The 16296-nt window shown below is 45.9% G+C and overlaps 2 protein-coding genes across 4 annotated transcripts; both read left to right on the top strand.

Moving 5' to 3' along the window:
• The first annotated feature begins 3118 nt into the window (after positions 1-3118).
• On the top strand, positions 3119-7942 carry LOC100821325 (trafficking protein particle complex subunit 6B). Its single transcript, XM_003574033.4, has 4 exons — positions 3119-3502; positions 5162-5279; positions 5357-5585; positions 7526-7942. The coding sequence occupies exons 1-4, from the start codon at positions 3351-3353 to the stop codon at positions 7552-7554; spliced, it is 528 nt and encodes a 175-aa protein (XP_003574081.1). The 5' UTR covers positions 3119-3350; the 3' UTR covers positions 7555-7942.
• Positions 7943-10428: 2486 nt separating this feature from the next.
• LOC100821024 lies at positions 10429-14130 on the top strand. 3 transcript variants are annotated; one of them, XM_003574032.4, is made up of 3 exons: positions 10429-10748; positions 11619-12355; positions 13459-14130. In XM_003574032.4, exons 2-3 carry the CDS (start codon positions 11750-11752, stop codon positions 13918-13920), a joined length of 1068 nt encoding a protein of 355 aa, XP_003574080.1. In that variant the 5' UTR covers positions 10429-10748; positions 11619-11749; the 3' UTR covers positions 13921-14130. The 3 variants fall into 3 exon arrangements, with proteins under 3 accessions (XP_003574080.1, XP_010234833.1, XP_010234834.1); XM_010236531.3 differs by having other exon boundaries at positions 10430-10623; XM_010236532.3 differs by having other exon boundaries at positions 10620-10744.
• The last annotated feature ends 2166 nt before the right edge of the window (positions 14131-16296 follow it).

Below are 16296 nucleotides of genomic sequence, written 5' to 3'. Positions count from 1 at the left end.
ATAGCGATGTGGGGTGAAGCTGCGCCACCCGCAGCTGGTACGACTCCATCAGTGCGTGGAGGAACAGCGAGAATGGCGACACCAGCCCGGTGACGATGAAGCGCCCGAACACCCGGAAGTCCTTGTCCTGGTGTTCTGCGCCCGCGGGGAAGATCAGGGTCTCCCCGTGCTCGTTGAACTTGGAGGCGACGGCGTGTCGGATCTTGTCCAGCTCCTCGCCGTTGTAGCCAGGCCGGTAGAAGGCGAGCGTGGCCCGCATCTCCCGCTTCCTCCGGTCTTTGTCGGCGGCTGCCTTGGTTGCCGCCTCGCTCCTGCTGGCCGCCGCTCTCTTCGAGACCTGCACCTCTTTTCCCTTCCTGGTGGTGGGGGGCGCCATGGGGAACGGAGGTGGAAGCTAGCAAGAGCACTTGGATGCGAGATGCGAAGGAGGTTGAAGGTGAAGGCCGTGGGGAGCAGACTGCTTTCCCCTTTTGGCAACAGTAAAAATTTTATAGCGCCCGGCCGTTTGGCAACGGCCGGTTCCGTACCCTACGGATGCACGGGGATAACTCCTAATCAAAAGGAGTAATGTGGAGAGTGGCCTTAACTTCCCTGTTTAAGGGGGAGGTTAGGGCGGAAATCACGCACCCACTACTCCATCAGCAACGGCAAGGTGCCAGGGGCAGCGAAGAGATGCGGGCCCGAGCCGAGTCGGGACCCACGCGTCAGTTGGGGCGTAGCCCGGCAACCGGCCAGGGGAAGAACTCATTGGGGAACAGGTGTTGCCGGCCCACGCCCGAGGGATACTGTCGCACCAGTGGCACCCGGGGTACCACCGTTGCGCGACGCGTGGGTCGCATCACCGAGTTCCCGGGAAGGCATCATCCCGAGAAGCAGTTAACGTGCTACCCGGCAAGCCACCAGCCCAGGAGGGCTAGCGGGGCTCCGGGGAATATTCCCGCCTGGCATCCCCTTCAGTATAAAAGGAGGACCCCCGCCAACGGTCAAAGGGGTTGGACCAGCGCATAGTTCACTACTAGCGATAGCCCAAAATAGCTGGCAGTACTTAGCCGAAAAGAGAGAGGACCCGGGGACACCCCCCCCCCCCACAGCAACCTGTAAACCCCAATTCTTTGGCTAATAAAAACTCAGAAGCAGGACGTAGGGTTTTACACCTCAGGATGGCCCGAACCTGGGTAAAAAGTGTTCTTGCATTCATCGTGCTCGTGCCCTTCGCATTGGTCCCATCGGCGATCGCCGGAGCGATCCCCGTAGCCCACTGTCGAACCTAAAAGGGGGTGCCCACGCATCCCCGGTGTCAAAGCCCCGTGCTATGACATAAACCGTGTTTCGGTTAAATGCGAACTTCTCGAATTCGCAATCCTTGATGTACGATATTTTTTGTACCACACACTTACGGCATGGACATGGGCAATGTGTTTGGAGCTTTGATTGGGCCAAAACTGCAATAACCTGGGCCAAATACAGTTAAAATTAATTGTAGTGTTGTTGCACAGTTTTTCTCATGCACATGGTGTTAGTGTTTTCATAAGTAGTACCAAGTGTGACTATCGAATATTTAGGATTCTAAATCTGCATTAGTTTGAAACTTCGGGGTATATCTATATGAGATTTTGTCATACGATTGCAATACGACATTGAACCATCTGTTATACTCCCCCCCCCCCCTTTTCTATACCAATATATTAAATTGCAGTTGGTGGTGAGAACCGTGGGCGTTACCCGTACGTCTTCATCGTCCAAATCCTTGATTTCTTCATCTCGCCCCCTCTCTGCCTCCGCCTCACATCCCATCCAAGTCAAACACGAACTCCCCTTCTCTGCCTCCTCACGTCCCGTCTCCAACACAAACTCAAGCAATTAGATCCAAATCCAATACTCGATCTCTTCCTCACCCCGCCTCCTCGCACGCCCGCACCAATCCGCCGCCTCCTCGCACGCCCGCACCAATCCGCCTCCTCCTCGCACACGGCACTCGTCACGATCCACCTCATCACCGATCCGCCACCTCCTCCCACACGGCGTGTTGTTCGCCCCGTACCACCACGCCACCACCAGCCCAATACGAGATGAACTCGAGCAATGGGGTGCCAGTAAAGCAGCAGCCACCGCGGCCGCGGAGCAGCGCTGGTCAGCACGTCTAGAGGCGAGACAGCATAGCACGTGGAGGGAACCGAGGGAGGGGGAGAGTATGGGAGAGGGTGGAGGGGCGAGAGACTGCAGGAGCTTGGCGAGAATATGGGAAGAGGATCGAGGAGGCTGCGAGCCTACGACAGTTACCGACGGATGGGAGGCGATGGACTGGGCCGAGAAAGAGAATCCAGGATGGGAGGCGGACTGGGCTGGAATTGTTTCCGGGCTTTGTCAACCAGCCCGAGCCGAGCTGGGCTCAACCCGAAAAAAACACGAACCATTGGGTGAGGTGGCAAGATATTTTGTTTTTGAAGATAAACTTCTCATTAAAAAATAAAACAGCTACAAGTTCAGCGGGCACGTGATCATCTGACCGTGGCAGTGCCCACGGGCATTTTCACTAGTCAAACTAGATGATGCCCCGCACGTTGTTGCGGACATTTTTAGTTAACACACGTAAGCTGTCGAGGAAATTTTTAGTTAACATACATGCGTGAAAAGTAGTAACAAAAAAATATCATGTGAAAATGTATAATGAAATTATATGATAGACTATAGATTTTTTACTTAGTGTAAATACGTTGATGAAAAATAGCATGCATGCATGTGAAAAACAATATGAGTGTTCTACTAAATAGATGCGAACAAATTAATGATATGAATATAACATGATTGCATGTTGAGAGAAATTAAGCAGTGGGTTACTACTTATAGATATATAAAAAATAAGTAATTTGGATTTATATATAAATCTATACGCGGTCACTTGTTTCGGAACGGGAGGGAGTAAGAAAAACCGCAGCACACCCACATAGTTGACCATAATATAAAACCGTAAAATCAAATGTCATGTTCTTACACTTTTACAGTAGTTTTGATCGGTAAAAATGTAAACGGACCGGGATCCCTTAGTGCGTCATGGTGACGTGTAGCTACTGACATGTGGGCCCTATCATCTCCAAAACTGCTGCTCACTAAAAATTCTACTCCTAAAAAACAAAAATACTCCACCACGCGCCTCGCATGTTCTGCCGCCGTCCGGTCGTCTCCTCGATCTCCTTCGCCGGTGCCTCGTCCGATCTCGCCCATCAGGACCAAGCTACTGCTGCCGACTCCTAACTGAATCTCTCGGTCTTTTTGGCTCCACCCCCATAGGCCATAGCGAGATCTCTCACGCAGAGCCGACGAGGAGGAAGAGGAGATCGAGCTGCGAGGAGATGGGCCGGGAGGTGGCGGAGAGCTGCCTAGATGGGGTGGTGATGGAGATGGTGTCCGCCTACTGCTCCCGATTCTATGCCGCCAAGCCGGAACTTGCCGCCGGCCGCATCGAGGCCATCGGCTTCCAGGTCGGCCACCAGCTTTCCGAGAGGTGCGTTCCTTTCGCTCGTTCATTTATCTATTTCAGTTATTCGTTGGTATCCATCCCTGTGATTCGTGGGAGCTATGTGTGAATTTGTATGAAGGCGTTCTGCGTAGATCTAGCTCCCAAATCCAATGCAGCTTTGAACCGATCACCGGCCTCTTGTTTATGCAGATAATTCAGAGTGGGGAATCAAGGATGTGTAAAACGCTACATGCCACATTTTATGACAATGTTGAGCATTGACCTTGTGCTGCTTTGTTTTTGGAACCTTGCCTACTATTTCGCTCCACCTTATTTTGCAAATTTTCAAAGAATCGATTTGCATCATAATTGAAAGAGTAAATTTCACACAACTACAGGTTTTGAGGCAGCCTTGTTAAATGCTAATCTGTCCACAGAACCACAATTTTTGTGTCCAATTGTCTCGGTCCACCCAAAACACGGGTTTAACCTCGTTTGACACTATTTCTTACAGGTGGGGTCCGCACGTCAGGTGCCACATCTTTTTCATGAGACCCCTCGTCTTTTTCTTTTTTTTCCTCATTGCTCTTCTTCTACGGTGGGAGTTTCTTGAACTGGCCATGGATGCTGCCCGCCCTGCCGCCTGCCGCGCCGCGCTGCTGCCTCGCCCGGCCGCCCGCCATGACGGCCTGCTGCCCCGCTGCTCTGCCCGGTCGCCGCCCTGCTGCCCGACGCGCGCCAGCCCCCACAGCCGCCCGCCCCGCTGGCCTGCTGCCCGCCGCGCGCCCGCCCCCACCGCCCCCCGCCCTGGTTCCCACCGCCGCCTGCCTCGTCACCCTGCGGCCCGCCTTGCCGCCCTGCTGCCCGCCGCGCGCCCGCCCCCACCGCCGCCCGCCCCGTCGCCCTGCGGCCCGCCCCCACCGCTGCCCGCCTCGTCGCCCTGCTGCCCGCCCCCATCGCCGCCCGCCCCGACGGCCTGCTGCCCCGCCACCCGCCGTCAGCGGGCGCGCACCACCTGCTGCCTCGCCCGGCCGCCGCCGTGCTTCCCTGCTGCCCGCCGCGCGCCCGCCCCCACCACCGCCCGCCCCCACCGCCGCCCGCCCTGCCGGCCTGCTGCCCTGCACGGGGATGGTCCGCCTGCTGCCTCGCCGCCCGCGCCACCGCCTGGGTCAATTTTCATGGCCAGTTCAAGAAAACTCCCACCGTAGAAGAAGAAGAGCAATGAGGAAAAAAAAAGAAAAAGACGAGGGGTCTCATGAAAAAGATGTGGCACCTGACGTGCGGGCCCCACCTGTAAGAAATAGTGTCAAACGAGGTTAAACCCGTGTTTTGGGTGGACTGAGACAATTGGACACAAAAGTTGTGATTCTGTGGACAGATTAGCATATAACAGTGCTCCGTGAAAAGGCTGCCTCAAAACCTGTGGTTCTGTGAAATTTACTCTAATTGAAAGAAATTGCTGCTCATTGTTACAGTCAGGGTCTTGGTTACAGTTCTCATCCAAGTTGGCCACTCTTCAACACAATCATGGATTTCCAAAAGAATTTACAGAAAAGATCTTGACAGAAATATTAATTGCCATTGCTTTAATGCTAACAGATTTACGTACTTAATTTGGTGCATTTCTCTTAGCTTGGCTCCTTCATTATTTTTTCTTAAAGCTCGGACACTGATAATCATAACAAAATTTATGTTCATATTCAGATATACAATGGATCGCCCTCGATTTAGTGATCATCTGGAAGCAATTAAATTTATCTGCAAAGACTTTTGGTCAGAGCTATTCAAGAAACAGATTGACAATCTGAAGACTAATCACAGGGTAATGAGCAGAAAACTTGTGTTTCATCATGTCTTCAAGTTAGTTCGATGACTTTACCCAACTTCCACCATATGCAGGGTACCTTTGTTCTTCAAGACAACCATTTCCCATGGCTAACTCGTGTTTCTCTAGACCCATCTATGGAGAGCACAGATGCAACTGAGAGTGACTCTGCATCATTAGGTGATACTGCAGCCCAAACTACAACTATGCTTTTGTATTTCCCATGTGGGATCATCAGAGGGGCCTTGACCAACTTGGGAATTACATGTGCTGTCTCCGCAGACATGTCAAACCTTCCAGCATGTGAGTGAAGCTTTTCTTCATCACAACCTTTTATCAATCATTAATTTGATGAACCCAGCAATGTGTTCGATGATATTTCTAAGGTTGTACAAGCAAATTAAGTACATGTAACTAACTAAGGACGTTTAGTCTTTTAGGTAATTGTCGGTTTTAAATATACCAACATAATTTTTTTTGTGGTAGCACATGATTATGTATATTTGTAGAACATTTGAAAAACCATCATCTTCTATTTTGTTTCCAACTTTATTTTATGGTACTTCAATTTGTATGTAAGTTCTGCAGTGTTATATGGTAAGAGTATTTCCATTGTACAATAAAAATCGAAAAAAGAACTAATTTTCATCTGTCAAAATTTCCAAGAAAAGTTGAAACATGTTTGTAATTTATGACATAAAAATCATTTTTGCACGTTATGCAAAAGAACACTTGATGCTCTAGTTTTTGCGTCTTATGCAAAAGAACACTTGGTGCTCTAAATAAAAATAACCTAGGATCATGTGTTCCCCTTTGCATTTATTTATTATAGTGCTCTGTAGAGTGTAGACTGTAGTAGATATCCACCCATAGTTAAGTTATATCATGCGTTTTAGTTTAGACCAACCAATGAAGTCAGACAAACCTGACTTGTCTCGTAGGTTAGAGAGCTTGTGGAGGCATCAGTTTGTTCCATAAGGCAATGTATCTTCTGACAATGACGAGGTGAATTCAGTCACACGGATTCAAGACTAGGAAACTAGATCAATCAAGGCCAAGGAGTGCATTTACAACCATTGGTCATTCGGAGGATATTGTTTTAAATTGTAACCATATCGTTAGCCATTAGTGCACTGGACTGCTGATCTGGATAATCTCTGCTCCCACACAGCTAATATATTCGGCACCATGGAAAATTATTTCTCAGAGTGCATACTATTCTGGACATTTTCCTTTTGGTATGCTATACAGTATGTTAAGTATTGGATCATTTAGCTCATTTGTAGAATCATAAAGTTTGAAATGTTTCTATCATTGAACATATTTTCTATCTATGATCCTCTGTCAAACATATTTCCACAATCAAACCCTTTCGACCAGTGGCATGGCCAATCCACACTTCCATACTATTTTGGCATTGTTAGGCTCAGTGGCATGGCAAAAGAAGGCCATTTGGCACAGGGCTTAACTCACTCTTTGGGTTTGTTTTACCACGCCATGATCATTACAAAGGCTGAATCTGTCAGATATCAATAACTGTTGGCCAGGGGTTGTTAATAATTTTTTTTGAAAGGATGGTTAACTAATAATAAAAAATCATGTGCTTGTGGATTGTTCTGTTTGCTTTGCCTTTTTTAGGTACTGGTATATTGGGATATAACATTAATGACTGAACTGAAAAATGATTTTTGTCATGTTCATTGAAATTTGAAAGTAAGGGACCTTGGTGGCTTGGTAAATTATTCCAAACTCTTCTGGCTTCTAGGGAGCATATGTCATATTACATACTACTCCCTCCGTCACATATTAAGTGTCTCAAATTTGCCCAAATATTCATGTATCTATACCTAAAAAGCGTCTAGATACATGTAATATTTCGACACTTAATATGGGACGGAGGGAGTATTATCTTATTAGCAGAAATTAACTTGTTATTCGTAGTTTTCACAACAACGTAGAAGGATTACTCCGTTCCTGTTTTGGGAGGTAATTGGTCAGGTCCCTACAATGTAAACATCGAGAGGTTACAACAAAAACGAAAAGGAGATGGCATGAGCACTTGACTAGCTTAAACGGCAGCCATCACTACTCTAGTTATTTAACATCGTTTTTTCTGCATTTTCGAAGAGTATGTCACATTTGTCCTTACAGTACTTAGATCATACTGATATATGCTATTTTCACAACACATTCCATGCAATCCAAAGTCCGGTGAACTCCTGACAGTTTGTTATGCCATGCAGGTTCTTTTGTTGTGCGCATCAAAACCTGAACTATGACCAACATGCACAATATGGATTACTTGCTTGTGAGTTTGCTACTTGGATAGAAGTGGCCCAGGTATAAATATGTGATCCGTGATTATGATCACAAGAGATGAGGAAGTATAATGTTACTTCTGTAGCTATCTGGTTTCTTATCAGTTTGGTGAAAAACATATCCTGTATTCTCGTTAGTTGTTGCCTAGTCACTGTAACAGTTCATATGATCACAAGAGATGAGAGGTATAATATTACGTCTGGAGCTATCTGGTTTCTTAGCAGTTTGGTGAAAAACATATCCTGTATTTCCATTAGTTGTTGCCTAGTCACTGTAACAGTTCTTTTAACAATGCCACTATGACACCATGATTTTTGTGTAGATCATTTTAAGCTTATAAATCTGTCTTACAAAATGAAAGCCATCTGAAACCTTTGGTGTCAGACAGAAGCATAACCATGCTATTTCAAAAGAAATGATTGATAAAAAATAAACAAAGGGATATTTGAGGAATTTTCACTATATTTAGTGCGGATCTCTCACTAATTTCATTATAATGGAGGATTTAAACAATGAAAGGCGGTGCATAACAGCTGAGCATAGACTCTGGACATGATGCAAGTCTCTTCCTCGGTTGAGTTTTATCATACAAAGCTCATTTGCTATATCATACATATTCTACTTCCTCTGTTCCAACATACATGGTGTTGTAGATCGAACTCAGGCCCCTATTTTTTATGAACATGTTACTAAAATTTACAAAATTCTTATGGTAATTTATATTTTTTGCATTTGATAATCTCAATAATAATTTTACATACCAACAGCCTAAGTTATAGAATTTTAGTTGCATGCTAGTCTCTAGAGCGTCATAAATTTTGCGATGTATTTTATCATACATGCGGATCTTATCTCAGCATGTTGACTTAATCATACCATGTTTTGAATAGAGCTATTTGGTTTGTATATGGTGTAGACTTAGTAGAGGTTAATCTTTGAATTTTAGGCTCGCTTTTCTAGGATCTTTAGACTTCTTGCGCCTGGACTGTTGGCTGCGATGCGGATCCTATGGGTTGACGAGGAGTTATTTCTTGGATCTCTCCTTTTCAGCCATCCCCATAATTTCACTGAGCACATAGAGCATTTTTTTTCTATTGTGCCAGACTGCTTGCAGTTCATAGTTATGTTCTGGATGCAATGCTGCTCAAGAGCGGAAGCAAGTTAGGCCTAGTTTTTTTTTATTTTTTGAGGAATAGGCCTAGAAATATTTATTTCATTGTCAACGGTAGTTTGCTACCCCTACGTTATAATTAGTAGGTCCTTGATGAACTTTTGTGGTCATGTAGTTCAAATGCTATTCGTCAGATCCCAACATAGTCTTAGGCAGCACCTCAGGGCCGGGCCAGCCCAGAAGTTGTGTGCCTATCTGACGGCGTACCACAGCGATGATACAGGTTCAATGGGTTCGCGTGTTGTTACTGCTATGCTAATTGGATCCATTTAATTAGTAGTTGATCCAACACCTTTAGAATCACGGTACTGAAGTGATCGACAGAAGGCCAAAGAACAGTATAGGATAGTGTTAGAAATTAGTTTGCTGGCAACCCTACTTTGTCTGTTTGTAAACTCAAATTGGTGCTATCTGTTTGAATAGAAATTGGTTCTGGTATCTCACTTCGCCAACTTCAGGCAGTCAGGCTGATTTTAATTTTACTAACATCCCCTCTGCAGTGGTGTGATTTCCCGATGAACTGTTATTGTTTGTTGTTACCTTTTTATGCTTATTGGATTTCTTTCATCCATTAGCAGGATCTGTAAGCGACTGCTTGCTTGTTGTTATCGATGGAATTTTTATAGTGGTATTGCTCTACTTGTCAAATTGTTATAGTCCATTTCAAATTGGAACCTCTTCACTGACGCACTGAGACTGAAGTCCTAGAAAGCCATACATGCTTGGATAGTATGCGTCTAGCATTGTAGTATGATTAGTGCTCACTCCGTTTCATAAAGGTTGGCACGGTTTTGAACTAGCTCAGTTCAAATCCGTGCCGATCTTTATGGAACGGATGAATAGTTAATAATAAAGATTGCTGCCATGTACAGTATGAATGGTCTGGATTTTCTCTTCAAGGTGTGTAACTGCTCTTGTCCCGTTTGTTTTAAGATTGTGTTAATGCACAATTTGATGGGATGATAACCTCATCATATACTCCCTCGTCACATAATTATTGTCGAAATATTACATGTATCACGGGCAAATGCGAGACAACGTCTGCGGGCAAGCGTCAAGGGAGTCGGAGAGAGGTCGAGAGAGTAAGAGAGAGCACACCGAGCGCCGCCGACGTCCCCCGTGCTGGGGACCCCGGTACTGGCTGCTGCCGCCCCGCTGACCTCCTCCTCCTCTGGCTGGCCCCGCACCGGGTAGATCAGGAACGCTGTCCGGCCGTCGCCCGACTCACTTATTTGGGCTGGAGGGAGTAGTTCATTTGCTGCGCCCCCAGAGTGTTGTCTTCTTCCTTTTGTCTTGCTTTTCTCGTTTTAGCCTGTCTAGCAGTGTTGTTTCTTGTTCAATTGTTTTTCTTCTTCAGTTGCTAGCCTCCCATGGATGCTGGATGCTGTTTGTTTGTACTAATTATTTTGCTCTTCTTAATCAATGAATGCAGCGCCCCTGTGTTTCGTTTAAAAAAATTGTATTCCTTCGATCCCTCTAATCTTCACCAATCCAAATGGAATTGCAGTGAACTGAATATGAAAAAAGAGAAGAGAAAGAGAGACTGACCAACGTGGTCGTTGAGAATCGTTCCATGGAAAGTTTGAACCGTTAGAAAACAAGTTTTGCGAACAATGGAAAAGCGAACCGTTTTGTCAATCGATCCCTTTCCTACCTCTAAAGTTTCTGAACAAGGAAACCTAAACAGCTTCCAAAAATCCAAATCCCTAACCGTCATCTCTCGTCCGCCGGCCTTGAACAAGTCACAGGCCACAGCTCCTGCCTCTGCCTGCCGTAGACCCGCACCGTTCGGAGCTCCTATCACCGTGGGAACCCATCCACCTCGTCGTGCCACCGTGTTGGCTCCTTGAGGTACCCCGTTGACCGCTTGACCCCCACCCCTTCCTTTCATCTCTTCTCCCTCCCCTCAACCCCCAAGGAGAAGACGAGAAGGGGCCAGATGTGGGTGAGGCCTCCGGCGTCAATCCGTCGAGTAGGTTGGAACTTGTGACCTCCGGTGCTTCTTGTGTATAGAATTAGATCAGGCTAGGCCTCCCTTCTGTTTCACTTTTTTTACCTTGGTTGCGCGTTGTAGTTCCAAGCTGGGAGAATTGATGGATTTCCCCCCAAATTCGTTTGCCCTGGATAATATTACGGTATTACCTAGTCAACTTTGATCTTTTCCCCATGAAAGGTATTTGTTTACAAGAGGGCGCTAATTGATGAACTCCCGCTGCTCTTTGGAAAACAAGAAAAATGCAGCAACAAAAAAGAGAGTAAAAAAATTTGATTTTTTCTTCCCCCTTCCTCATGGCCTCCTTCTCATGGAACTTGAAAGCGGATCCAAAAGGAAGCGGCTAGAATTTGCTTTTTGTGGAATTGAATTGATTCTTTGTTGATGTAATTGCAATTCAAACCAAAACGATCTTTCTTTACTCTATAAAAAAGTTTTAAAGATCTGAGTTGATGGCAGTCCATTCCGCCTCATCAAGATTACCTCTTGCTTTGCTAGCAAATTACCACAATTTTCGTCCATTCTATGTAATAGACATATATCATGATCTTTCAGTGTGCTGATTGAATTGATGTATGTTTTCAAACAACTTATTATATTGCTCGAAGTTAGGAACTATGATGGCACAAGCTGTAAACAACTCATGCAATACAAAGAACATCTATTGCACACAATCATTTAGGAGTAGCTATTATAGGCGTAAGTCTTCCTCTCCCCACCTCTCGCCTTCTTTTTTGGATATGCATCCTTTTATTTCTAGTCACGGTTGGTAATTTTATTTGTTGTGGTTCTATATTCTTAGTGAAGTATTAATCCTCGAACCCATGAGTGATTAATTGCTAATCTTGTGTAGGTGGTTGATGGTTTCACGCCATCTTTTTGTGAAGGAAGATCAATTGCCTGATTTCTTCTGCTACTGAGACTGAGTAGTTGAAATCTAGGGGCTTGCGCCGGGTGTCTATACTCTTTGGCCTGTCCTAGAATATGGCTGAAGCATGTCGTGATGGTAGGCGCTGTCTCCCGGCATGGATGACGAAAGCATGCTCAAGTAATGAAATGTCAAAGACTGAGCACCAGAATAAACATGTGGTGGAATCTGATAAGCAATCAGTGGCTCTGGATCAGATCAAACCCGTCAGGAGGAAGAGTAGAGGGAAGATAAAAGCTGTGGATACTGAGGAGACTGGTGAGCTGATAACTTTGCAGCGATGTCAGGGTAGAGAAAACACCAAGAGAAAGAGCAAGGATGCTGCTGCTCTGAAGAATAGCAGGAAACGTAAGCTGGGGAATTTCGGATCAGAAGCATCGTCATCAGAAATAACTGATGATGAGATAGAGCTTACTGCTGGTGGTCCAAGAGCTTTGCATCGATGTCAGGGTATAGGGAAGGCCAGGAGGAAGTGCGAAGATGCTGATTATACTGCCAAAGTCGAACTTAAAGAAGTTGAGAAAATAAATAGCAAGAAAGTGAGGGGCAGAGCCGCTCCGAAGAATAGCAGGAAAGAAAGACTGGAGAATCTCGGATCAGAAGCAACAAGTGATGATGAGATAGAGCTAACTGTTGAAGATGTTGTGAGTATAGCCGAAGAGGTAAACCATAATTCTTATTGCATTTTGTATTGTACTCTGCTTCACATTTGACATATCTTAGGTTCTGTTATGCAACGCCCTTAAATATCCCCCTCCAAACTAAAGTCCACCTTAAAGAATGTTGTAACATCATTTCTGTGGCTATTTCTTTTTATAATTCTGACTCGGTATTATCTAATATGACGATGTGAACATCCAACTTGGTTACATGATAATTGTCTCGGTAGATCTTTATTACCCTGCCAATGCTCTAGTGGCTAATGCTGCCGTAAAGCTTGCTGTTTTTCCTGCCACAACATTCAACTGTTGTGAGAATTATTCCGTGAATGTCATTTTTGTGCAAGTTGATAATAGTGCATGACAAGTTGACAGACGTAGGAAATTCTTTTGTACTCATTTAAGAGGTGTACATAGGCAGCATGTAAGCTGCATACCAGAAATGGAAAAATTTACGAGTTTCGTTACTATATTATCACATATTCATTTGATTGTGTTCTGGTGACTTAATCTGGCCCAGGGGTGGATCCATTAACCGTTGGGGTCATGTGAACCAAAATATTTTTTGCTAGCATAATACTACTTATTACCCATTACTCATCTTTAGAAGCAAGGAGTGACGTCTGTAAATAGGCATTGGCACCGTATGCTTAGAGTGATCCCGATGAGATTTTTCCCCTGGATCCACCTGGCTTGTGACAGCATTTGTGCATGCAAGCCTCTGATACAAGCACGCACAATGTAGATGAACCCCTTTTTAGTACAGTTCTGTCATTAGTTTAGAGACATGGTTAGTAAGGTCAAACTTTTCTGGCAAACTGAAGCTTAAAATGAGATTTGATTGTAGTGCTAGTGATATTTTGCACTGGCTTTAGACCCTTCTTTTCATTTGCTGTCAGTGTCTCGTAAACTTGTAATCCTGCTCAAGGTTTGTTTTTAATAACTAAGTACCACTATTGATTGTCTGGTAAATTTGTAATCCTGCTCAAGGTTTGTTTTTAATAACTAAGCACCACTATTGATTGTCTGGTAAACTTGTAATCCTGCTCAAGGTTTGTTTTTAATAAGTACCACTATTGATTTGCTTATACATTTACATGTTGCAGATAGTAAATTCTGATAAAGAGAAACAGCAGAAGATACGAACGATGAAAACAGCCCAATATGAAGAGCGTCCTCCAGAGTCTATCTTCACTCCAAAGGATACAGGAGGATCAGTATCGAACACTGGACCATCGAAAGGACTGATGCGATGCACAAAAACTACCACAGATAGAACTCCAAGCGAGAGCAGAGTAGAGAAGAACAACGGACATGAAGAACCATATCGTCCGCCAAATATCCAAATGACAGGAGATATTGCTCAGGACATGATAAACATGTTTCTCGCCCCACTTTTGAGTAAACCTGCAGTCTGTGAAGATAGATCCAGGCCTGTAGAGACATCGATCACGAGCACCAACCATGCGCCGAGGAAGAAAGACTTCCAGGACGTAGCACGAGTACAGATGGCGCCTGTGGTGAAAAAGAAGAGCAGCTTGAGGGATAAGGTGGACTTGTTTCTTTGACTATGTGACTGAGCTGCTGACGGAAGATTCTACTCTGCTAGTTGCCTAGGAGCATTGGTCTGTCATACTATCTGATTCCATGGTTGTATATAATCACCTGTAACTATATCCCACAGGGTTTCAGTTCGCATGTGTTAATATAAGTTAGGTTTTGTTTTGGATGGAGAGTGAGATTTGATGATGATGTGAAATGCTTGTTTGGCCTGCTAACCCCACTTCGTGTCCGTGGTTTTTCTGTACAGTACGGTTCTGTTCGAATGCAAGCAATTCACAGAAATGGTTACTCCCTCCAACCCATAATAAGTGTCTACTATAAAGTTAGTACAATATTATACTAAATCCCAGACACTCATTATGGATCTAGGGAGTAGGTAACAAGGTATTTAGAAAACTAAAGTATTGACAAACTACAGTATATTTTACTCTACATACCAAATAGTGCAGTTTTGGCAAACTTGATTATTTTGGAGTATTTGAAATACTTTCGAGCTGTTTGGTAACAAAGTATTAAACCACAATACTCTTCTTCTCCCACCTTCTCCTATTCTTCTTCTTGCGCTTCAGTAACAGCAAGGGATGAGCATCTTGGGCACATGGAAGAGAAGGCCGTCCACTCTCTTTGTTCGGATCTGGATGCCATCAGATCCACGAGCATGATGCGCTAATTAACTTGCTCATGGTTAAATCAATCTCAGTCCTTGAGGGTGGAGGCTGCCATTGATGCCAGCGGCACAAACTAGGGATGTGCTCACCGCGGAGTAGCCCCTCGCCGTGGCTCCGCGTTCGCCGCCTCCAATCCGCCCCGCATCGCGCGCCGCTTGCGTCCGCCGCCTCCCACCCACCCCGACCTGCCCCGCGTCGCGCCCGCCTTCTCCAACCCGCCCTGCCCTGTGTTGCGCCCGCCCCTCGGCGCGGCTCGGCGTCCGCCGTCTCCAACCTGGCCAGCCACGTTCCGCTACAGCTGCAATCGCCAATTTCTCCGACCATGCATCCCCGGCCCCGCCGCCCCCTGCTCATAGATCGCCGGGATGGAGAGAAAGGAAAGGGGTTAGCTGTACTCAACGGTTTCATCTCCTTTCACATCTCTTCCATCCATCTCCGTTGTGGAGACGATAGGCAGCGGCGGCTCGAGAACAGCAGTGATGCTCGCTCATAGCTAGGCGGAGACGTTTTTCTCGCGTGCTCGGTAAAAAATAAAGCGGTGGGTTCTGTATTTTATACAGAGAAAATACCACAGTTTTGCAAATACTGTGGTATTAATACTGCAGTTTTTAGGGGTAACCAAACATGTCACAGTAATTAAAACTCTGGTAATTATAAAAACCGTAGTATCACTAAAATACAGAGAAAATAATGTGCTACCAAACGCAGCCTTAATGAGTTCATGAACAGATAGTCGTCGTAGTCTACTACATGGAAGCATGGAACTAGTGCTTCTCATGGCTCGTTTGTTTGTTCCGTTCGTATTCTCCAATCCTTTTTGTGACGGTGGGCTGCTTGGTAGGATGCATTCAACAATATGAGGTTCTTTTGAGGTGGAAGGCTCATGCAATTTTTTAAAAATTATAAGATTGGTCCAACTTTTGCTAGTCTGACCTTCTCACCTTCAGCTTACCGGATGCATAGAAGAATATAGAGATACCGACGGTGTCATACCAGTGGCCCACGGGGTCCCACTGATACGGAACGCGTGGGTCGTCAGTGACAAAGCCCCGCCAGGTTGGCCTCCCAGGAATGATAGGCCCGGGAAGTCTGCCCAAGGAGACGGTCCTTGGTGAAGGAAAAGCCAAGGGCCGAAATAGAAAAAGCGCCCGGGAAACCTGGTCCCAGGAAGTGAAGGGAGCGCCTCCCCGGCAACTAGCCGGGTGCGCTGGCCAGGAAGGGGCTCCCCAGCAACCCGCGCTCGGGCATGCAGGCGGGGCCCGCAAAACAGTGAAGACGGGACGAGACAGTGGACACAGTGCATTTAATGCACCGACAGGAGTCACATCGGCAGGGCTAGTCTTGCTCAGCAAGGCTAGGACGCCTACTCTACAATTCCTTTTTTCTACCGTGTACAGTGGCCTGGGCGCTACATGGCACACAGCGTGGATCAACGGCAGTGTAATTCTTGTGGCAATGACACGCGTATAGCAGACGTGTCGCGCTGCATGCATTGGCACCTGTGGTATCCCCTTGACTATAAAAGAAGGACCAATGCCACCGGTCAGATGGTTCCGTTCGGTTCTATTCTAGTCTTAGCCAGTAGTAGCAAGGAGTATCACTCCTGTAGGCAGAAAACTCTCGAAGGAGAGCAAGTAGCTCCCCGAGAACCCCGGAGGCACCTTGTAAGCCATACACATATTCGTGAATACAACTCCAAGCAGAACGTAGAGT

This window comes from Brachypodium distachyon, chromosome 3, assembly GCF_000005505.3.
Source record: "Brachypodium distachyon strain Bd21 chromosome 3, Brachypodium_distachyon_v3.0, whole genome shotgun sequence".
NCBI lineage: Eukaryota > Viridiplantae > Streptophyta > Magnoliopsida > Poales > Poaceae > Brachypodium > Brachypodium distachyon.
This window is presented reverse-complemented; position numbering and strand designations above follow the sequence as displayed.